The sequence below is a fragment of the Natrix helvetica genome (genome assembly GCF_964273705.1).
Source record: "Natrix helvetica genome assembly, chromosome: 1".
Lineage (NCBI taxonomy): Eukaryota > Metazoa > Chordata > Lepidosauria > Squamata > Natricidae > Natrix > Natrix helvetica.
This window is the reverse complement of record NC_138548.1, coordinates 191,771,824-191,796,805: the sequence shown is the minus strand read 5'-3', so window position 1 is coordinate 191,796,805 and position 24,982 is coordinate 191,771,824. Positions and strand designations below refer to the sequence as shown.

Sequence of the window (24,982 nt, the reverse complement as noted above, 5' to 3'; positions counted from 1 at the left end):
CGCCTGTGGGCGCGGCGATAACAGGCATCTAAGAACTCCCTGCTTATGTCTGAGTCACTGTCCCGTGACTCCTCCCCACTGCTCCAAGGCATGGCATCCGGAGCCCCCCTCCTTTGGCTCTCACTGCTGCTCCATGCCTCAGGCGCCTCCTGGTGGCCGACCAGACTCTCCGATCCCTGCTCAGAGTCAGAACCCTGCCCAGGGTCCTCCAGAGCCAACTCATAGGGACCCTCGCTCTCGGAGTCTGGTGGCAGCTCCAACGGCTCCTGCTGGGCCACAATAATTATCTAAGGTGGACACCAGATGTTAAACAAAATTACAGACCAATCTCACTGCTAAATGCAGACTACAAAATTTTTGCTCTAATAATAGCAGAATGGTTGAAAAAATTCCTTACATCATTCATCCATACAGATCAAAATGGATTCCTCCTCAGAAGGCAAATAAAAAACAATATGAGAATTATGCTGAACATTCTCGAATATTATGAAGTGCATAATGAAAAACAGGTTGCACTATTTTTTCTCGATGCCCAAAAGGCATTTGATAATGTGAACTGGGAATTTTTGCATCAACAATTGGAACACATGGAACTTGGGGACAAATTTATAAACACAATTAGAGCAATATATACAAATCAAAAAGCCAAAGTAATAATTAATGGTGAATTAACGCAAAGTATAGCAATCCAGAAAGGTACAAGACAAGGTTGTTCCCTATCTCCGCTGCTGTTTATATTAACTTTAGAAGATTTACCAGGAATGTACGTAAAGAGGAACAGATAAAGGAACTAGAAATTAAAAAGGAACAATTTAAGTTACAGGCTTTTGCGGACGATCTAGTGTTTGTGTTAGAGGAACCTATTGTCACTGCGTTAAATTGTTTGCTAGCCTGAACTGACTGAATTGACACTAAATAGTTAAACTGAAAGAGTTATTGCGCAGGTCATAAGGTCTTATCTGACACTGATGTACTGCGCATGCTTCACACATTCCAGAGCTACTTCTGATCTTTGTCCAGCTGCCAGGAAACTGGGAGACAGAACTCCTTTATCAAAATGTAACCATTAGTTAGTTTTGTTTTATTTCCATTTATTATTTTTGTATTAAAGTTTGTTTATTAATTAGAATATGTATATATATATTTTCTTCACACCTTAAAGAATATGCTGTTGGAAACAGCTGCGGTCTAAGCCTCGTTTAGTTCAGGGTGAAATAAATCTTCCCCTGACAATTAATAGTAGCAGAGGATGGTTATAATTTACGGCTGTTTTCCTTCAAGCTATCTTAAGAGATAACCGGCTAGGCTACTTAGCCATGCCGAAGAAGAAGAAGAAAAAATGTGGAACGCGCTCGGAAGGATCCATTCTCTCAGACACAGAAATGCAAGACTTCTCACGCTGGCTTCTAACTTCCCAAACTCCAGTAACTGGACTGGATGAAGACCCTGCTGTGGAGGAAGGGGCTACAGGAGGCGAGATCTATGAACAGAGGTCAGTAGTTCCCCCTTCTCATTATGAAAGCTCCCAAATACTTCCAAGAGATTATAATTTATTGGGGGCAAAGCCAAAACTTTCCACATTACCAGAGCCACTTCACTCCCAAACTCTTGGAGATTATGAAACAATTGATGAATGGCCAAAGCCTCCGCGGCAACTGCCGGCAGAGAAAAAACACCCCCACGCAGAAAGTGAAACTTATGAATCCTTCTCAGGCACTGGGGAAGAAAGGAAAAGCTATCGTGATCAGATAGAGCTGTTTGAAAAATACGCCAGAGAAGCGAGAGAATATTTTGAAAGATGGAAAAGAAGTAGGAGGGGTTCCCCCACTCCCAAAATGTCTGAGGACGCCATCTTGTCTTCTCCAAAACAACAACCTAAGACACACCCCATAGAGGACATTGTTTTAGGTGAATCAGAACAGAGAGATATGTACACGTCACCGAGGTCACGTGATCTCCTTTGTTCTACTACATTTCCGGCCACGTATAAAGGTCTGATGCAGCCAAGAGGTGAAGCTGCACTGCCATCTGCTGGCGGAGAAAATTTATTAGAAGAAAAGTTAATACAATTACACCAAAGTTGGAAAGATTTATCTATAAGTCTTACAGATGCCCAAGTTTTGCCTCCAAAGGTTAAGTCTTCAGCACCCCCTGGTGGTGTTGGATCCTCCCTAGATGGAACAAGGCAAAGCCAAAGGCGAATGCAAGGAAGTCAATTTAATGTTGCCACACAAAGGCCAATGGTGCAATTACAGCACCCCCTGGTTCAACAACCAGCTTTGCAACCTGCACAACAGGTTGTTCCAATGCATATCCCTCAGCAGGCATTTTCTGTCACTCCTTTGACTGGTGAGTCAAAATTAAAGGAGTCAGGAGAGAATTATAAAGCCTGGGTCAGTGAAATTGCACTCTTGCTTCGCAGAGAAGGCACACACTGTATGGTTTTTAATCCTCCTGCCCAGCCATGGACACCTGCAATGAGAGATTTGGAAACCAGAGCAACCACGACTTTGCTCATGTCGATGGAAACTGAGCTCCAGGTTACCTTTCCACCTGATGCAACAGCCCAACAAATTTGGGCTATTTTGGAAGATTGCTACAGGCCCGTTTCAATTGCATCTTCATGTTTGCTCATGTCTGAGTTCCATGGTTCGAAGTTGAAACCAGGTGAACGAATTGGTGGACATTTGACCAAACTGAAAAGAATGAGAAGTGAATTGAGACAAAGTGGCCATGTAATCGATGATATCCAAATGATTAGCATCATCATTAACTCATTGAATTATGAATGGAAAGATGCTGTTGCAAAGATTAACTACGTGCCTATTGCTCAACGCACAGTTAACCACATTTGCAGGCTTTTAGTGGAGGAAGAAGCTATCAAATTAGCTACACCACATCTGCAACGACCCCCAGCATCAAAGGCTCCAGCTAGACGTCCCTTCCGAGGAAGAGGCTACGCTCCAAGGATGCCAAAATGCTACACCTGCAACCGTGTGGGACATGACACCCGGGATTGTCCCCAACGAGTTCCAGCTCCCGTCACATACCAGCCCAGAGGAACAGACTCCAGAGGCAGAGGTAGAGGCGGAAGACAAGGTCATCGTGGTCCAAGGCGTGATCCACAAGCTCCACTCGCAACATTGGCCATAACCAACGTTCCACAACCTGATCCAAAGTTCGACAGACATCTTTTGTGGACTTTAGATAGTGGAGCAGCTCTGCACGTTACCCACAGAAAGGAACTTTTCACAGAGATGGGCGAGCCAGAGCCCGAGTATCGAGAACTGTACTCCTTCACCAACCACACTTGCAAGGTCATGGGAAAAGGAACTGTTTACATTGAAGAGCTCGATACATACATCCCTGATGTTTATTACATACCTTCAGCAACCAGTAATTTGCTTAGTCAAAGTCACTTGTCTAGAGAGTTAAAGTTCCAGGTTCACCACCTCGAAAAAGCAAGTTACTTAGTTAAAGATGGAGATATTGTTGCTGAAACCATGCTGATTGGTGGTGTTTATTACTTAAAGCCAAAGCCTAAAAAGCAAGCACAGGCAAGTATGCAAACCCCAAAAAGGAACAGCACGGGCCCAGAGAGAGTTGCTTCAGAGAGAGAACCCGTTGCTACGCCAAAGGCTCCTAAAGCCAACAAACAGAGAAAACAGAAGCAGGTTGCTCAGAGCAAGCCTGAGGTTCCTCATGAAACTGTTAATGTTGAGAATTCACTAACTGGTAAACCTTTGCATTCCAGGTGTATTCACAAGTGGCACAGAAGATTGGGGCATGCCAGTTTCCGTGTTCTTAGAAAGATGCCGGAGTTCGCAAAAGGTTTGGATCTAAAGGGGTGTAAGGTGTTTTTGGATTGTGCAGTTTGCAGGAAGGCTAAATCCAAGGCAACTGCGATTCCCAAACACGCTACACGCCTGTCAACACGCATTTTTGATTTGGTACACACTGACATAGTGGGTCCTTTCCTACCAACAATTGATGGTAGAAAGTATTTTCTAACAATAGTAGATAATCATTCTAGATATGGATTTGTATATCCTATGAGAGAGAAATCTGAGACCTTTCAGATCTTTAAAGACTTTGCAGCCTTTGTTTCTACACAATACCAAGTTCGCATCGCCAGAATCCAGAGTGACCGTGGTGCAGAATTCATGTCTCAGCGTTTCCAGGACTGGATGCGTAAGAATGGAATTCTTCATCAGACATCCGCTCCATATACACCGGCTCATAATGGAGTCGTAGAAAGAAGACAAGGGGTTCTGCAAACCATGATGCATTGTCTTCTAGAAGATGCCAATCTTGGTAGCATATACTGGGGTGAAGCAATCAAATATGCAAATTACATTGTCAACCGTACTTGGAGCAGCGTAATCAATCAAACTCCTTTCTACATGCTGTATGGCTACAAGCCTGATCTCAAGAACCTCCACATTTTTGGTTCATACGCTATGGTGAACACTCCCTTAAGTCAAAGAAGAAAGGGAAGTCCAGTAGCAAAGAGACTGAGATTTATGGGTATTGATGATAACTCAAAATGGTGCAAATTCATTGATCCTAAACATGTGATTGTCATTTCACAATCTGCCAATTTTGAGGAAGACATTGACTGGTCCAGGATTCATTCCAATGATCCTGAAGTTTATTTTCCTAGAGATGGTGTTGAAGATGCCACGCAGCCTGATGACAATTCGCAGGCAGATATTCCTTCTACCAGTTCTTCACAACCTGATGTTCCGTCTTCGCAAGCCGTGGATGCTGATGCTAGCGACGAACGTGAGGACGAGGATGAAGAAGAAGAAGAAGACTGGACTGTTGTTCCTAGACGTTCCAAGAGGGCCACAAAAGGAATCCCTCCACAACGTTATTCATGGCAACTGACAAAAACACCATTACCTTTGATTTGCAATGTTACTCTTCCTCCTGAGACATTCACACAAATCAAACAGCTTCCTGATTCAGAACAAGACAAATGGTATGATGCAATGCAGGATGAAATGGACAGTTTAAAGAAACTTAATGTATTCACACCTGCAAAACCTCCAGCAAACAAGAAAGTCATTGGCACTCGATGGGTCTACAGAATCAAGAAGAAACCAAATGGTGAGTCTTTATACAAAGCCAGACTTGTAGCTCAGGGTTTCGCTCAACGTTATCCTGAGGACTACACAAACACTTACTCACCAACAGTCAGAACTGAAAGTGTAAAAATTGCTTTAACCACTGCAACTATTCTTGGTTTAGAAGTTTTCCAATTTGATGTGGACACAGCTTATCTACATGCAGACCTAGATGAAGAGATCTACGTAAAAAGCCCTCCAGGATTCCGAAAGCAAGAAGGGGATACCTGGTTCCTGAACAAAAGTCTTTATGGTCTGAAACAGTCAGGTTTAATGTGGTATTTATGTCTTACTGACAAACTAAATTCAATGGGCTTTATTAAGTCCGAAACTGATGAATGCGTGTTCACAAAAAGATCTAACAATGCATATGAGGTAATTCTTGTTTATGTTGATGATATTGTTTACATTGGTCCAAATAAGAAAATGAGTGAGATTTTTGCTAAATGTTTGCAGAGATACTTTACACTGAAATCTTTAGGACACATTAGCACTTATTTAGGTGTTCAGATTGACAAAACACAGAAGGGGTTTAGTCTTTCACAAGAAGAGAAAATTGACCACATTCTGCATCATTGCAACATGAAAGATGCTAACGCAACAAAGACACCCATGCAAACAGATTTTCACAACTTAACACATGAACCAAGTCCTGAGTTCGAGGATCAAACACTTTATCGTTCAGTCATTGGTTCACTATTATACATTAGTAGTTGGACCAGACCTGACATTGCACTTAGTGTTAATCTTTTATCACGACACGTAGGTAAGGCAACACAATTTCATTGGGCATGCATTAAGAAGTTGTTGAAATACCTGAAACACACTAAACACATGAAGTTATTGCTAGAACCAACACACACTGATCATCCACAGTTAATTTGTTATGCTGACGCTGACTGGGCAAGCGTTAAGAAATCACGCAAAAGCACTTCTGGTTACATGATGTTCCTGAATGGATGTCCTGTTTACTGGCAAGTGAGAAAACAGAGTTTTGTTTCATGTTCATCTACTGAAGCTGAATATGCTTGTGTTTCAGATGCTTGTAATTCTCTAACATGGTTTGATGCTTTGATCACAGATATCTGGACACGTCCGATTCGACCAATCACCGTGATGGAAGATAATGTATCTGTGGTTTATATTTCTGAGTCACATTTCACAGGTTCTAGTCAGCCCAACTAGCAAAAGAAGGGGTGTCACTGCGTTAAATTGTTTGCTAGCCTGAACTGACTGAATTGACACTAAATAGTTAAACTGAAAGAGTTATTGCGCAGGTCATAAGGTCTTATCTGACAGTGATGTACTGCGCATGCTTCACACATTCCAGAGCTACTTCTGATCTTTGTCCAGCTGCCAGGAAACTGGGAGACGGAACTCCTTTATCAAAATGTAACCATTAGTTAGTTTTGTTTTATTTCCATTTATTATTTTTGTATTAAAGTTTGTTTATTAATTAGAATATGTTTCTCCAGAATGTTTATTTTTTTTCTTCACACCTTAAAGAATATGCTGTTGGAAACAGCCGCGGTCGAAGCCTCGTTTAGTTCAGGGTGAAATAAATCTTCCCCTGACACCTATAAAGTCTGGTATGAAACTTATCGAGGAATTGACAGAATATGGGAAAGTAGCGGGTTTAAAGATAAATTTGACAAAGACTAAAATGCTGCTTAAAAATATGACATCAAAATCGAAAGAGGAGTTAACAAAGAAATTGGGTATCCAAACTGTCAAATATCTAGGTATACATTCATCTGCGAGGCATGTGTCCATTAAAGAAGATAACTATACTAATTTGATCAATAAAACTAAGAAAGACTTAGAATGGTGGAAAAACCTAAAATTGTCCCTGATGGGTAGGATTGCAGTTATAAAAATGAATGTATTACCAAAATTTCTTTTCCCATTTTAGAATATTCCCATTAAATTAGAAAAAGGGTTTTTTTAAGGATTTGAATCAATTGGTTTCAAAATTTATTTGGCAGGGAAGAAAACCAAGAATAAAACTCAAGGCTATGCAAGACACTAAGGAAAAAGAAGGATTTGGCATACCAGATTGGGAACTTTATTATGCTGCGGCCACTCTAACATGGTTAAAAGAATGGATAATATTGAGAAATGAAAGATTACTCAAATTGGAAGGTCATGACCTCCAAGTAGGATGGCATGCCTTCCTTTGGTATCAAAAAGGATCTGCACATAAATATTTCAATAGACACTACATCAGACAGTCCCTGTTACTAATATGGAACAAAATTAAACATGACCACTATACCAAAACACCCATTTGGCTATCTACGATGGAAGCATACATACACCCAAATTTAATTAATATGGAAAATATAGTTACATATAGTTATTGAAAAGACAGGGGGATATCAAAACTAGATTAGAATTGGCATCACAAGGGGTACAAGTAGAAAGAACGTTGGTCTTACCTGAACGTATCTTTTAAGTAGAGTAGAGGGAGGGGTCACATGAGGGTTTTGTCACAGCCTGATTGGTCCATTAGACTGAGGGAAATTCTTCAATCTTCCTCCTTTCCCATTGGCTCCCAGTTTCCTCGATGTTGAAGTTCCGCATCTGTAGTCAAATACAAGAAGGCCCAGGAACCTCCCGGTCGTCCTCTAAGCCCGGCCCTACAACTAACTAGGGTGGGTAGTGACCCCTCCCTCTACTCTACTTAAAAGATACGTTCAGGTAAGACCAACGTTCTTTTTTCGAGTAGAGGGAGGGGTCACATGAGGGACATACCCAAGCTACGTCCCAGGGTGGGAAAAGAACCCCTAGGGCCCAGGAGGAGGGATGGCCGCCACCCGCTGTAGGACACGCCATCCGAAGGATGCCTCCACTGACACGTATGCATCCAGACGGTAGTGACGTATGAAGGGAGTCGGGGACGCCCAAGTGGCAGCTCGACAGATATCCTTGAATGGGGCCCCGTGGCTCATGCCGCCATGGTCGCAGCACTTTGAGTCGAATGAGCTGTTGTGCCTGTCGGGGGAGTCTGGCCTGACGCTTCGTAGGCCGCCACTATATTCTGCCGCAGCCACCGACTGATGGTTGCAGAAGATACCCTGGCACCCAGTGACCCTGGCTGAAAAGAAACAAACAGGGCCTCTGACCTGCGCACCTCTGATGTCCACCAGAGGTAGATGTGTAAGGTACGGTGGACGTCCAATCGGTGCCAGAGGCGTTCCCTTTCGTGTGAAAGGACCAGGCAGAAATTGGGCAGGATAATCTCCTGCGCCCTATGGAAAGGGGTGTTCACCTTTGGAAGGAAGGTGGGATCAAGGCGAAGAACCACCCTATCCTGATGGAACAGACAGAGGTCGTCCTTGGACGAGAGAGGACCCAGTTCCGAAATCCGTCTAGCTGACGTGACAGCCATGAGGAATGCCACTTTCAGGGAAAGAAACCTCAGATGGACTGTATGGAGGAGCTCAAAGGGAGCCCCCGTCAATGCCCTGAGGACCAGAGGGAGGTCCCATGTAGGGAATCTATGGATGCGGGGTGGCCTGAGATTTGCCGCCCCTCTGAGGAAGTGTTTAATTAGGGAGGAATGAGAAAGGGAGTGGGACACCTCTCCCCCCAAGACGGTGGACAAAGAGGCCACCTGATGGTGAAGGGTATTGTGAGACAGGCCATCCTCCAACGCCTTCTGTAGGAAGTCCAGGACATTGGCTACCGAGGCCCTAGTGGGAGAGCGTCCCCATGGGATGCACCACCTAACAAACACGGACCAAGTGGAGTTATAGATTCAGGTGGTTGACGGCCGCCTGGAGGCCTCTATTGTCTCTATGACCCTAGAGGAAAGGTCAGCCAACCTCAAGATCTGCCGGTCAAGTGACAGGCGGTCAAGTGGAGCCACTGGGGTTCTGGATGGATCAGGACCCCCTGACACAGAACGACCTACTCCCGAGGAATCCTCTACGGTTGGGAAACTGAAAGCTGAACCAGGTCCGCAAACCATGGTCTCCTGGGCCAATAGGGGGCTAGCAGGATAACGTGGGCCCCCTCTGAGACTATCTTCCTGATGGTTCCCGGGATAAGGGGAATGGGGGGAAGGCATACAGGAGGCCCGGGGACCACTTGCTCCAGAGGTCGTCCGTGCCTTCTGCCGTGCATGTCTGGAACCGGGAAAAGAACCTCAGCAGCTGCGTGTTGGCAGGTGTGGCAAACAAGTCTACTTGTGGAGTACCGAACCTCTGGCATATCTTCTGGAACAGTTTTGGTAGTAGCTGCCATTCGCCTTTGTCGAGCGTTGCTCGGCTCAACCAGTCCGCCTGGTGGTTGGACTCCCCCGAGATGTGTTCCGAGACCAGGGAGGCAAGGTGTATCTCTGCCCAGGAGCTGGTCTTCAGAGCCTCCAGCCGGAGAACCCGAGAGTGAGTGCCCCCCTGACAATTGATGTGTGCCTTCGTGGCGACATTGTCCGTCAGCAGTAGTACATGTCGCCCTTGGATCAGGTCCTTGAACTGTCGGAGGGCCAAATGCGCCGCACTCAGCTCCAGCTACTTGATGTTGTGCCTGAGATCTGAGGCAGACCAACGGCCCTGTGCCACCCTGGAGCTCATGAGGGGCCCCCAACCAAAAAGGCTGGCGTCTGTAGTTACAGTCGCTCTGTCCAGCTCCCAGAACAAGCAACCTTGTCGTAGCGCCAGTGATAGCCACCACTGGATGGACGTCCAGACCTCTGCTGGAAGACAGATGGACCGGGGGAAGTTGCTCATCTTCCTCTTCTGGAATGCGATCAGAGACCACTGGAGAGCTCGCAGGTGACGACGGGCCCACGGGACTATCCCGATGCACGATACCATCTTGCCAAGTAGCTGAGACAAGGTCAGGATGGAAACTGACCAATTTCTTCGGACCGTGGTTGCCAGACGCCGGAGGCTGGCCAATTGATCCAGGGAGAGCTGGACTATTCCTGACACTGAATCTATCACTGTCCCTAGGTGGAGGATTCGCGTGGATGGGGAAAGGTGACTTTTGGCAAAATTCACAGAGAACCCCAGGGACTGTAGGCATTGGATGGTGAGCTGAAGGTTGGCTAACGCTAGATGACGGGAGCTCGCCTGGACTAGGACGTCATCTAGGTAGCATTGGAGTTTCACCAGCACCGTGCGCAGGTGAGCCGCCAGCGCCACCAGAACCTTTGTGAATGTGTGGGGCGCCGAGGCCAACCCGAACGGGAGGGCCCAGTACTGGAAGTGGAGATCCCCATGCGAGAACCTCAGGTACTTACGATGGGATGGAGGGATGGAAGGATGGGAATGTGGAGATAGGCCTCGGTCAGATCTATTGATGCCAGATAATCCCCCCGACGGATGCCCTGGAGGATGGACTTTAGGGAAGACATTTTGAATCGTCTGTAAACCAGGTACTGATTTAGGCACTTGAGGTCCAGAATCGCTCTCCAGCCCCCCGAGCTCTTCGGGGCCACAAACAAGTTGGAGTAGCGGCCCCACCCGTGCTCTGTGGGTGGCACGGGCTCTATCACCTGGATCTCTAGAAGATGTGTTATGGCGAGATCAATCAGGCGCCAGTGTTCTGGATCCCGGGAGGGAGGGAACATTCTGAAGAGCTTCGGGGTGGTGGTGGAGAGGAACTGTAGCCGAAGGCCATGTCAAACGGTGGCCCTGACCCAGGCATCGGAAGTGATCTCGTTCCACTGATCCGCATAACTTGCCAGACGGCCGCCTATGGGAAGAGACGGGTTCGAGTCACTTCCCCCTGCAGAAGGGGCGCCCCCCTCCCCCTTGAAAGGGCCGTCTGGTCTGGCCTTAGAATCTGTTGCAGTTCTGATAAAAAGGGCAAGAGTACTGCCTATCCGATCTAAAGGAATTGTATCTCTGCTGATGATCCTGTTCAGGAGCCTTAAAGGATGACCTGCGGTAAGGGGCCGGGCAGGCCTCCGTTTTCTTGGCATTGGAAGGAAGGACCTTCTTTTTATCCTTGTTCTCAATTAATATTGGATCCAGGGCCTCCCCAAAGAGATTCGGCTCTGAATAGGGGGCCGCCGCCAGGCCCCACTTAGCCTTATTGTCCATCTGCCAGTTGTGCAGCCACAAGAGGCGACGGGAGGTGACAGAGGTGGCCAGGGTGCTGGAGGAAAATCTCACCGCAATCCAAAGTTGCGTCTGCCGAGAATTGAGAGGCGGCTATGATTTTGGTTATGTCTTGATGCAGGCGCTCATCCTGGATCAGAATGCGATCCTGAAGCTGGCGAAGCCACATAACTGTAATACAGTTAAAATAGGAGGCTGCAGCTGCTGACTTGACTGCCCAGGCGGAGGCATTAAAATTTTTACACAATGTTAGCTCCGCCCGTTTGTCCTCCGGCTTCATCTTATCAGCCACATCTCCCGAGACTACCGGGGAGGAGGAGACCAAGGCTGCTATTGGGGTATCAATGCTAGGCAGCTGAAGCACATGGGCAAAGGTCTGTTCTACATTGTAGAAACGGCTATCGTTACTGCCCGGTTAGAAAAATTGGAGGGACATGCCCACTGGTTTTTAACAACGTTCAAGAACAAGGGAGGGGCTGGAATTTCTGCCTTGTTCGTTGCTGTATTAGACAACATTGCCATATCGGGATCCCTGGGGGGGGGACCATGGGGTCCCCAGTCCCAATCTTAGTGGTCTTCCTAGCTTTGTGCAAGAGTGGCTTAAACATCACTGGTGAGAGCAAGGACGAGGATGAAGGAGGATCCGGAGGGGCGGAATCCTCATCCTCAGAAAACCCCATGTCATTGTAGTTGTCTTCCCCTTGTCACTGTGTTAATTGTTTGCTAGCTGAACTGAGAATTTACTGTGCAGGTCATAGGCCTTATCAGCAATGATTTACTGTGCATGCTTCTTAACACGTTTCATAATACATCACACATTCCAGAGACTTCTCTTTACTTTTGTTCTTCTGTTCGTCTGCCAAGAAGGTGGGTGACAATTGCTCTTGCCAAAATGGAACAATTAGATAGATTTGTTTATTTTATTTTCATATTAAAATTTTGTTTTTAATTAGAACATGTTATTGGGTCTTACTTTCATTTTTTTGGAAGATATGCTGTTTGGAAAAGCCGACGGTCTACACCTCATTAGCTCAGGGTGAAATTTCCCCTGACAATAAATGGTAGCAGAGGATGGTTACAATTTACGGCTTTTCCTTCCTGGTTATCTTCAAGAGATAAGCTAATTAGAAAGAATGGTCTAGCTGCTGAGGTACGCTTAAAAATCAACTTTCTAACCATGCCGAAGAAAAAAAAGAGAAAAGGCAAAGATGAAGCACGTTATGAGGGGTCCCTCCCCTCTGACACAGAACTGGAAGATTTCTCAAGCTGGCTTCCAAAGCTCTGAATTTCTTCAACAGCCGGGCCAAAAGAAAAATCTGCTGTGGGGGAAACATTTCAACAAGAGGGAACCGTTCCAGGAGGTGAAATCTACAGACTGAGGTCAGTAAATATTCCTTCTGATTATGCACGTTCCCAAATATCTCCAAGAGATTATGAAATGCTCGGGGCTAAACCAAAGCGTTCCACATTGCCAGAGCAAATTCACTCCCAAACTCTTAGAGATTATGAAACAATTGATGTCTGGCCAAACCTCTCGCACCAACAGCCGGCAGAGAAAAATCACCCCCACGCAGAAAGTGAAACTTATGAATCCCTCTCAGGCCCTGGGGAAGATATGAAAAGCTATCGTGACCAGATAGACTTTTTTGAAAAACAGGTTTTTCAAGCTAGAAAACACTATGAAAGATTAGAGGCAAGTAGGAGGGGTTTCCCCATTTCCAAAATGTCTGAGGACGCCATCTTGCCTTCTTTTCCACAACCTAAGACACACCCCCTGGTGGAAAAAGTGTCAGGCGAATCAGAACAGAGAGATATGTACACGTCACCGAGGTCACGTGATCTCCTTTATTCTACTTCTTATGCCAAGCATGCAAAAATTTTGCAGCCAAGAAGTGAAGCTGCACTGCCATCTCATGGCGGAAAGAATTTATTAGAGCAACAATTAAAGGAATTGCAACAGACTTGGTCAAACCTATCTATAAGTCGTCCAGATGACCAAGCAACAATGCAAATGCCTCCAAAGGTTAAATCTTCAACTCCCCCTGGTGGTGTTGGATTTTCCCTAGATGGAACAAGGCAAAACTTAATGCAGCAAAGGCAAATGCCAGCCTCTCAAGCAAGCCAATTTAATGTTGCTACTCAAGCACCAATGGTGCAATTACAGCCTCCTCTGGCTCAACAACCAGCTTTTCAACCTGCACAGCAAGTTGTTCAAATGCATATCCCTCAAAAGGCATTTCCTGTCACTCCTTTGACTGGTGAGTCAAAATTAAAGATATCAGGACAGAATTACAAAGCCTGGGTCAGTGAGGTTGCACTCTTGCTTCGCAGAGAAGGTACCCATTGCATGGTGTTTAATCCTCCTGCCCAACCATGGACTCCTGCAATAAGAGACCTAGAGACTAGGGCTTGCACAACATTGTTGATGTCCATGGATACTGAATTACAGGTTACCTTTCCACCTGATGCAACAGCCCAACAAATTTGGGCTATTTTGGAAGATTGCTACAGGCCCATTTCAATTGAATCTTCATGTTTGCTCATGTCTGAGTTCCATGGTTCGAAGTTGAAACCTGGTGAACAAATTGGTGGACATTTGACCAAACTGAAAAGAATTCTACTGAAGCTGAATATGCTTGTGTTTCAGATGCTTGTAATTCTCTAACGTGGTTTGATGCTTTGATCACAGATATCTGGAAACGTCCGATTCAACCAATCACCCTGATGGAAGATAATGAATCGGTGGTTTATATTTCTGAGTCACATTTCACAGGTTCTAGGTCCAGACACATTGACATTCGTTATCAAAACACAAAGCAATTAGTTAAGCAAGGTTTTGTTAAATTGCAATCTGTTTCTATACATGATCAGATTGCTGACATGCTCAACAAACCACTTCCAGCAGCTCAACACGAGTATCTGCGAAAGAAGATGTGCCTTATTTGAAGATTTGATGACATCAGCCCAACTAACAAAAAAAGGGGTGTCACTGCGTTAATTGTTTGCTAGCTGAACTGAGAATTTACTGCGCAGGTCATAGGCTTTATCAGCAATGATTTACTGTGCATGCTTCTTAACACGTTTCATAATACATCACACATTCCAGAGACTTCTCTTTACTTTTGTTCTTCTGTTCGTCTGCCAAGAAGGTGGGTGACAATTGCTCTTGCCAAAATGGAACAATTAGATAGATTTGTTTATTTTATTTTCATATTAAAATTTTGTTTTTAATTAGAACATGTTATTGGGTCTTACTTTCATTTTTTCGGAAGATATGCTGTTTGGAAAAGCCGACGGTCTACACCTCATTAGCTCAGGGTGAAATTTCCCGACACCCCTCGGGTGGAGCCTTCGCTCACAACTGATGGAGATGAGGCCCTGGAGATGTGGTGTCTGAGTAGCCCCGGGGCCCTGGAATGGGGAACCCTATCCCTCTGTGCGATGCCATGAGAGATGGCAGCTGAGATAAGCCTCTTAATGCTTTCAGGCAGACGCTCTAAGTCCTCAAGATCCTCCTGAAAGGACCAGAATCCTGAGGGGCTAATCTGGTTGTACAATGAAAGGATCTAGAAGAACCATCTAATGGATCCGCCTCCTCCCCCCTAACTGGATCTGGAGAGACTGGGGGGGGAGGAGACACTGCTTGCCTGGGCCCCCTAGGTGACCTAACCGGGGACACTGAAGGAGAAGAGGAACTGAAGACCCTAGGAGAAGAACCTGACTGAATTGAAGGAGGCCTGACTGGGGACCTGGATCTAGATCTGGGCCTGGAAGCCTGTGCCTGTTCCTCTGCCCTGGCCACAGCCTTGTCCAAGGCCCTCTGCCTCCTCAACTCATCTATAGTGGCTGCCCTGGAAGAGCGCTGGGTAGCCTGGGGCCTGGATGTAGCAGCCCTGGTTCTGGGCCAGTCCATCTGGGCCTCTCCACCCTCCATAAGGGCCTCCTCTGGGGCCTGAGAAGGGCCTGCTTCAGATTGAGCCGCCATCGCTCCACTCACATGTCTCTCTGCCATTGCTTTAATTGCTCGCTGGCTGGGCAGACTTGCTGGGCCTCCGGACTGCTGAAGCCCCTTCGTCGCTCACGAGTCTCTGCAGTGGGTAGCTGCCCATGTAGTAGCTCATGGCCTGCGCACATGGCGCATTTCAAAATGGCCGCCGAAACCTCAACTTTGCTTTAAATGCAGCCACGGCTTGGTTTTAAAGCGCTGCGGCTCCTTTTAGTCCAGTCTGTGCCTCTAATCGCCTTCGCTAGCCTACGCAGGCTCCAAACACTGCCGCACTCCCCATAGATGCCAGGGACAGCGCGGCTTGACTCAGCGGCTGAAATTACGGTGGGCGGCAAAAACAGAGCTCTTGGCGCACTTCCACAGCGCCGGCAAGATCTCTTACATGTGGCCCTGCGAGCTCCCAAGGCTGCCAGTTGGAGGCCGACATCCCCGCAGCCCCGGGGATCAGTTTGGACTCCTGGCCCGCGGAGGGGAGGGAGATCGCCCCACAGGGCCCTCCCCAAATGCCCAGACAGGGAGACTGTCCTCTGGGGCACAGCCTATAAATTTTAGAATGTAGAATATCCAATCACAATCCAATCAAGTTATTTAAACCTGCAATAATATTTTAAACAATTTTTTCCTACCTAAGAGCCAAAAATACACAGTGCTGAGTTGTCATTGTTCAGGTTGCTTTTGGATTTATCAGTTGAGCCTCCCTTTTTGTGCCAGTGGAGATTGAGATCCATGGCCACTGCCATCCTTACCACTCGTGAATTCAGTTGGAGATCCCTCGGCAGATACAGGTATGGAGCAGCTCCTTGTCCAAGCCCTCCTTAAAAAAGTAGACCAGGAGCCACTCGGCCCAGTGCCACAGCTTACCAGCAATTCTCCTGAACTCTTGGACATATTCTTTGGCTTGGCAGCCCCTTTGGTTTTTTTTTTTTTTTGAAAAAAAGTTTTTTATTGGTTTTACGGAATTTTAGGAGTTAGGGTGATAGGTATGGATAAAAATTTTGACAGCTACATCGTGCAGAAAATGGTATTCCCCCCAAGTCTCATAACTTTTACAAAATAATACACAAGATATTATTACTTGACTAAATCTTAACAGCTTATTTTTACATTGTATCTTTCAATAGTTTCAATCATTTACTTTGCATCTAATAAACAGTTCATTGTATCAACAATTGCAATGTTTTTCCAGCTTACTTTTGTGATCTGAGTTTTCTCATTGTTGCCTCCTCCCCCTGCCTGCCAGCAAAGCCTCGGCCCCTCCCTCCTTCATATCTTGTGCACTGTCTTCCGCTTTGTCTAGGAGTGCTTTGTTTTTTTCCATGAAGGCCTCCGCCTCCATAACTGTATTAATTCTAACTCTACTGCCCTCCCAAAAAATCAACATACCTTCTGGCAATAGCCACCTAAACCAGAAACCCTTATCAAATAATTTTTTTGCTAAAGAAGAATATTTTTTCCTCTTATCTCTTACTTTCTTTGGGATCTGTTTCAGGATGGCTATCTCTTTGTCCTTATATTTTAATGTTTGCCCCCTTTGTGTCCCCAGAATCTCATCTCTTGTGGCCTTTCTAAGGAATTTAATATGAACCTCTCTTGGAACATTGTGTGTTCTAGCATAAGCTGAATTAACTCTATAAACCAAATCAATATCCCATCCTAACTGCTGTTTGTCTTTTTTAATATATTCAGCTAACATTGTTGTCATAATCTCCTTCAAATCTTCATTATCAGTCTCAATTACGTTTTGAAATCTAAGAAAAAAAGACATCCTTTCAAATTCCATTTTTATCATGTGGTTCTCAAGTTCTAGATTCCCTCTCTGAGCTACCTTCACCTCCCCCTTCATCTCAGTTGCCTCCTCCTCCTCCAGAACGTCTATTCTTTGTTTGTTTTGTGCAGTTTGATTTTGATTTTCTCTGAGTTGTTCATTCATTTCTATCAATTGTATTTTCAATTACTCCTGCCCTTTTAAAATCTTTTGAAGCATCTGGTAAGTTACTGAGTCCTCTTCAGGGGCTTTTGGTTGTAGAAACGAAGTTAGTGGCTGTTGTCCAATTGGGCTGGATGTTGAAGATGTTGGAGCAGATCCTGGCTTCCCAGGCGGTGGTTCTTTGGAGCCATCATAAAAGTTCAGAGATCTATGTCCATACAAAGAAATGGTGACTGTGGAAAAGCACAACCAAGAGAGTCCAAGAGGCAGACAGTCCAGAGAGGGATAGAAACCTTTTATATAGTTCAAATCCAATCAATTAAATCAGTTATTTCAAGTCCAAGATACTATGTGGCCAGAGATGCTTCTGGGAGTCACAGAGGCATAGGCACAAAGCCAGAGGATTTTTTCAAAGGAAGGGTCTGATTTCAGAGTGCATGAAGAAGGGGGAAGTGTGCCATCTTGCTTTGCCAGCACCGGAGATCAGGAAACAACAGGTCAAAATTTTTCAAAATTTTTAAAAGAGTCAGATCATCACTTTTCTTTCACAATTGGATTAAGGAAGTCATTTTGCCATTGCTTATGAAGAGTGAGATTCTTTTTTAAAACTCTCTCTCTCTCCTCCGAGAGAGAGGAGATAAATCCAAAGCCGCTTTTCCAAGGGGGGGGTAAGTCCCCCTCCCTCCAATCACACTTCCCAGGAAAAGATTGAAAGTCTTACAAAAAGCTGATGTTCTTTCATTTAAATGTCAAAAGGAGAATTGGGGAGAATTCCCATCTCACCGCACTTCAGCTGTAGCCTTCAAAGTGCCGATCATCCAGCCGCCTCATAGCGAAAGCGCGCGGGAGCGTAAAAGCTCTGTCGCGCACCCCCTCTCGCTTCTCAGCTCCTGGGGCAAAGCCGGAGACCCCCCGCGGCCGCCGCCGATCCAGGGGACCCCCAGCAAGCCGCCCCTAAGGCAGGGCGCCCCTTCAAGGCACCCTGTGCAGCCCCTTTGCTTGACCCCCTTGATCTTCCCTCCTCAGCTTCCTGGACATGGAATTCGTCCTTGAATCTGGCCCTCAGCTGCTGCAGGAAAACATTGATGTTTACCAATTCTGGTGCATCCTCGTCATGCAATTGGGTCACCCACTCGGCCATTTCTCCCATTAGATTGTTAATGATTGCCCAAATTATCACTTGATCATTGGGGTAGTCCTCTCCATATTCATCAATGTGGGCCCATGCCCAGTTCAGGTAGAATGCCAGCTTGTCTGGTCTCCAATGAAAGTAGCTCTGAACTGTGGCAAAGTGGCAGGCTGGGGTGTCAGTGGAGATGGCGCAGGGCAGGGATCCACTGGGCGGTACCTGCCAACCCAGTGGAAGCTGGGGTTGTCACTGCCCAGGTGGGCTAGCTGCTCTTTGGTGTCTTGGTGGGCTCCACTATGGTTTTGGGCTTGACTGTGTTGAAGGAAGCGGTGGAGGGCTAGTCACACTGGGTGCTGCGAAGGTAGATCAGTCCCACTTGAGAGGATGCAGTCCTGAGCTCGACTCGCTTGGTGAAGCAGTGTAGGACTGGCCAGCCAGGCTGCTGCAGTGGTAGACCAGCACCACCAGGGAGGAAATATCAAAGTCGGTTGGTTCAGGATCACCCTCGTGCGTTCGAGTTGGTGCAACCACTCCAAGTTGCCAAGGCTTAGCTAGTCAAACTTTCCCGGCAACTTATCCAAGGTCTGGCTGCGTACTGCAGTCTGGTATCTCCAGATTTGGGAGTTACTCAGGTACAGCAGTCCCCTTGCCCTCCATTCGATTCTGGTCCTTGACATCCTCGTTAATGTCACTGGATGGTCCCTCACTGGCTCCTGGAATGAGCCTTGGCCACCAAAGTCTTCCTCCACCTGATTCAGATCCCCTCTGACAGTCCCTTCGGTGTGGACTTTGGGCTGGGTGCCCATCTGGCACGTGATATCTGCCACCACCTCTGCAACTCATTGGGTATCTGAGGGGATCTGCAGGCTCTCCAGGACCACATTGCAGGCTCCTGTGGTCTCGTCCCCTCTATTCTCCATCCCTTCAGCTTCCCTTCATCTTCCTGCTCCCAAGGTAGACTGGGTGAACAGCCGGAGCTTAGGACTTGGGAGAGTTGCTCCAGTTGGGGTGGAAAGTTAGGACAGTCAGTTTAATGCCAGGGTTCCAAGTAATACACGCATAGCAACTATAACTCCGAGGCAGATAGATTCCTCAAGTAATAGTTTTATTTTGATATATCATATTGGCACAGGCTGGTGAAAACCAACTGAATGTTCCCATGGTTTTTACCAAATTAAAAGCAAAAGTTTTCTCCCTTCCCCAAACAATTAGTCACATGGTCCAATCAAGGCATTGTCAATTGTCTGGTAACTTCACTGCTCCTCTCTCTGACCACCTGTGGGAATGTCCTTGGTTCCCAGGAGAAAGTATTTTGTTTTGGCTAAAAATCCTAGCTATCTCTGTTCCCTCCTCCCGATCCCTCACTCCAGTGTGGAAAGATTGAAGCCTCAAAATGCCCTCAATCAGGTCAGCTTCTGGGTTGACACACACTGAGACAGGGATTCGAGGATCTGCTAGCAGACAAGCAAGAATCCAATCCAACAAGCAGGGCAAGCAACGTTACTGCTTACATCCTTGAGTTCTGCAGCTTGGCCAGAAAGCTAGTGGACTGGCACAGGAAATGCTCATTGACTACTTCCAAAATGGGTTAAACTGAGATGTGCTGTACATCTGCCTATCTAGAGGTTCACCAAGAACCTTCCAAGAGTGGTATATCCTGGAGGGAGATGTTTCATGACACACACATACACACACCAGGGAAGGAGCAAAGATACCACAAGATGTCAGAAATAAGGGCCTCCCGTAGCTGAGCTGACAGGGGGTGAGCCCCAGACAATGTTCAACCAGATGTTTTCAGTGCAGGAGAGAAGGCCACGGTGCAAACAATTACCCCACACCATGACCAGTATGTAGAATTCCAGATGCCCCATCCAAGAGGCCTGACCCAGGTCCATGTTGCATTAAGGGACCAAAGTCGTAGACTTCACTCCACAGTCCAGTGAAGGGGAAGAAACTCCGACATCCAGATGCCAACTGGAGAAAGTGATAGCAGTGGTGACAATGACCCGCTGGTAAGTGGACCTCTGAAGCCAATAAAGGTGAAATCAGAAGGTGGCTTCCTTGGGACAGATGGTAGTGCTAACTGCCCTAGTAGATTTTGGCTGCAGCTGTTACCTAGTGAGCCCCAACCTGGTAGAAAGACTCAGAGTTCAACCTCCATGAATTAAATGTACCAGTTAGATGGCTCGCTAGTGGGGGGGTGCTGCCTATTTCATGACTGAACCACTAGAGATGAAAATAGGATCTTATTCAGAGAGCACTGGCTTTATTGTAGACCCTAGCATAGACTGGCCCATGAGCCTAGGGCTTGCCTGGACTGGAAAAGTGGAACCCATAAATTGGGCACCCAATGAAGAAAGCCTCAGTGAAAGAGGAACTGTGCAGGTTCACCCCTCTCACTGAGAAAGCAAAAGTAGTCGGCACTCTGCCAAACTGCGAAAGAGGTGAGGCAATCTCTCTAATACCTAAAGAGTACTAGAATCTGAAAAAAGCTTTCAGTGAGCGGGAGTTGGACTCCCCCTCATCACCCCACTGACAATGCTATTGAGATTCTACCTGGAGCCAAATTACCGAAACCCAAGTTGTATTCAGTGATGCCCATGGAATTGTAGGAACAAACTCAGAACTTTCATAGGCAAAAAATTAGTCAGGAGTTTCATCAAACCTGCGAAGACTTGCATGGCAGCCCCTGTCCTGTTCAGAAAGATGGGTCCCTGCGCCTCTGTGTCGATTACCATGGTCTGAAAAACATCTGTGTGGAGAATGTCTATCCCCTTCCCTTACTGAAGAACATGCTAAGCCACCTAACCAAGGGAAAATATTTCACCAAACTAGATTTACTAGAGGCATATTACGAATTAGAGATTAAAAAGGGAGACAAGTAGAAAACAGCTTACAATTGCCTGCTGGGATGCTTTCAATTCAGAGTCCTTCGATTTGGACTAGAAAGGGCACCGGATGTACTTATGCAGTTAATCAATAAAATGTTATACAAGCAGCTATTTAAAGGGGTCCTGATGGATTCTAATTTACACCAACACCATGGAGGAACATGTGAGACTTGTGAGGATGGTTCTAAAGAAACTTTGTGATGCCCAACTGTATGAAGCTCTCCAAATGCGAGTTTCACAAAGCTACATTGGACTACTTGAGATACCGCATCTCAAATGGACCCAGAGAAAGTGAAAGTGATGTTCAAATGGGACACACCATTAAGGCAACTACAAAGTTTCTTGGGTTTTGCAAGCTTCTACAGGCAATTCATCCCTGCTTTTGCTCAGATTGCCCTCCCATTAACAAACTTGCTCAAGAACAAGAGAGAAGGGAAACCCAAAGCAGGGCAACCTCTCAAGTGGACATGGAATGCTAGGCAGCATTTGAAAAATGCAAAAGCTTGTTTGCTGCCCAATCCATCCTCAAACACCCTAATCTCAACAGTCATTTTTTTCATTCAGGCTAATGCCAGCGATGTCGTCTTTGGAGTGGTCCTTCTCCAAAAGGATCCACAGAGTCCTACATTGAGGCCAAAGGTACCTAAAGGCACTAAAAAAAACCTCTGAAGGCTCTTGGTAAAACAAGCCCAATGGGTGCACTATTTCAATCAATTCAACTTCATATTGAAGTATTTGCCCAGAGGGAAGAACTTCCTAGCTGACGCCCTCTCTTGCTTGACTAAGTACAACAGCACTAAAGAACAAGTAGTGAGCCCACTCATTCCCTTGCACCAGACGGTAACTCCCACCATCATCAGAAGCCAAAAGAAAGCAAGTATGATCCTGCCTGACAATTTGAACCAAGCTCTAAAGGAAATTTAGTGATAATAGGTATAGTTAAATAAAAAATTGATAATGATAATACTGTATACAATATGTAGTGTTATGATAAGCAATAATTGGATATGAATATTGAATGATACCCGTGAAGGGAAGGCTAGAAATCTTTTTGGATTATACATAAAGGTCAATAATAATAATAACAATTAAAAAAAACTAAATTAGATACAGTTAAGTTTTGATCATTAGGGGGAAAATGTTATGATATAGGAAATAACCAAATAAAGAAAGGATAATGATAATAATCTATATATATGTATGGGTATAATATAAGGAAACTGGATGTAAATTGTAAACAGTGATTTGGAAAGGAGGATTAGAAAACTTTGTTATTAAATATTATGGATGTTTAGCTAGAATAAGATATAAGGCTTTAATGTTAATGGAGGATTTTATAAATAAGTAAATGAAATGCCAGTATGTGGTTATGTACTAAATTTTGCTATATTTTATGATGAAGGACGTTTAAACAATTATAGTCAAATAAAAGTGGAGGCATGATGATGGTAATATGTAAAAACATTTGAGTTAAGATACTAGAGTTAATGTGAATTATACTTGATGACGGTAGAAGAGATGCACAAAACCCTTTTGTAACCAACTGATACACTTTCTACAGTATGTAAAGAAGGAAGATTTTTATGTTTGTTTTGAAAATTAAAAATAAATAAAAAAGTTTTTGGAAAAAAATAAAATAAAGGAGGCTTTGGGAGAAGACCATTTTTTGCAGCACAAGGAGGACGTCACCATATGAGATGGCCTTGCTTGGTTCAGTGGGAAACTCTATGTGCCCAAAATCCAGAGACCCCTGATCCTGCAGAGATGCCATGACACCAAATCCGCAGGCCATTTTGGGTTTGTCAAAATCCGGCACCTAGTGAGTGCACCTTGATTCAGCTGAGGTCTACCTGGAATGCTATGGACACCTCTACTCATCCCCCAGAGCCATAGTGAATACTATCACAGAGGGACTAGAGGGGGAAGCAAGGGAATGGCTAGCAGCCCTCCACAAGAGGAGAGCCCCCCAACTGCAAGCCATATATGATTTCCTACAACTGCTAGAGACCAGATTTGAGGAGGTGGTGGAGGACCTGTAAGTGGAAGATGAGCATAGCGACCTACAGCAAAGGGGCTGCCCTATTAAAGAGCACATCCATGAATTTAGGAGAGTCGTTGGAAGGCTACCCACTTTACCAGAGTGTCTGTTAGTGTCTTTTTTCAGAACAAGTCTGGACCAGAAGATTGCCCAAGTAACTGCCTACCGTGACATTCAAACCGACTCTCTGAGTGGTTCCGAGTAGCAATAAAAGTCAACAGCGGGCTGCATGCCAATGACATGAGATAGCAACTGGACACAAAAGAGAGAGGTCAACCTGACCTGAAACCACCCAGCCGACGGGGAACCACAGCACCACAGCAGGCCCTGAGACCAGCCGTCCCTCGAAGTCCGCTGAAATGCTACAGATGCGAGGGGATGTGCCATATGGCATCCGCGTGCAAGACCCCAATTCCGATGTCGAGGCCAGAGCTACTACCCAGGGCATGACGGGAACGCAGCCACAAACGGGCTACCCACGCATCTGGAAGGCTTTCCAGGCTGCAGAGGTCCCTCCCCAACCAATGAAGGGGGAGAACCCATGGCAACAGTGACCAGTCACCAGAATCCTACGACAGTGACGACGAGGGCAAAAACGACCCAATGGTGAGAGGACTAATTCGACCTTTCCTTTTTCCAATACGCCTCACAGCCCCAAAGACAGGAAGCCAGGGAGATTTTCAAGCCCTAATAGACTCAGGCTGCACTAGATGCTTGATCAACCTGACCACAGTCCTGAAACTGGGGATCAGAGCAAAAAGACTAGCCCACCCAATTTGGTTCGAACAGGTTGATGGGTCCCTAATGGGGGGAGCCTATGCCACCCACCTGACCGAATCAGTGAGACTAGAGCTAGTGGATCACTGGGAAGTAATTTGATTCATAATAGCCCCCAAAGTGACAGATGCAGTCATACTGGGACTCTCCTGGCTAGACAAGTGGGACCAACCATCTGGTGGCAAGGGGATACCCACAGGCTTAGGATAGAAAAGAGGCCCCAACCCCTTTTCCGCCTGCAAGCAAAAACACCACCCAAGCAGGGAACCCCCCAAAAGAACACACCAGAACATCTGGGAGCCACATCCGATGAAACCTCAGAGACCGAGCATATCCCAGGGGAATATCAGGACCTCGCAGAAGTCAGCGAGACAGAATGCAACATTCTGCCCCCCCCCCCCATGTGGCAGATTGTGCCATCGAAATCATACCAAATGCGCAAATACACAGACAAAAACCAAGCATGAGGGTTCATTGAGCCAGCCAGGCCACGGGTTGAAGGGCCAGTCCTCTTCAAAGAGAAAAAAGACGGAACTATGAGACTGTGTGTGGACTTTCGAGGGAAAAATGCCGTGTGCGTACACAACCTCCCCCTCATGAAAGATATGCTATCTCACTTGACCAAGGGAAAAGTCTTCACCAAATTAGACCTCAGAGAGGCATACTACCGAATATGGATCAGGGAAGGAGAGGAGTGGAAAACAGCGTTCAACTGCCCCGTAGGGCGCTTCCAAAGTGATGCCTTTCGGACTACAGGGAGTCCCATCAGTGTTAATGCAGTTAATAAATGAGGTGCTGCATGAGCACCTCTACAAGAGGGTCTTGTCTACCTAGATGACATCCTCATCTACACTGAGACCATGGACGACCACATATCCCTGGTCCGCCAAGTACTGGAAAAACTTCTGGCAGCCAACCTGTACGTCAAGCTATCAAAATGTGAATTCCACCGTGAGCACTAGACTACCTAGGCTACTGAGTGTCAAATGAGGGAATAGAGATGGACACACCAAA

At 45.9% G+C, this 24,982-nt stretch overlaps 1 protein-coding gene across 6 annotated transcripts in view; it reads right to left on the bottom strand.

Annotated features, from left to right (window-relative positions):
• Window positions 1-24,982, bottom strand: part of TRPC4 (transient receptor potential cation channel subfamily C member 4) — a 363,414-nt gene that overhangs the window by 251,108 nt on the left and 87,324 nt on the right. Inside the window, exon 1 of one of the 6 annotated variants that reach the window (XM_081936896.1) lies at window positions 16,068-16,106. The exons of the other annotated variants lie outside the window; for them this stretch is intronic. Within the exon in view, the coding sequence (XP_081793022.1) occupies window positions 16,068-16,094 (27 nt within the window). The 5' untranslated portion in view covers window positions 16,095-16,106. Of the gene's footprint in view, window positions 1-16,067; window positions 16,107-24,982 lie in introns of those variants that run through there. 6 annotated transcript variants of the gene reach the window in all.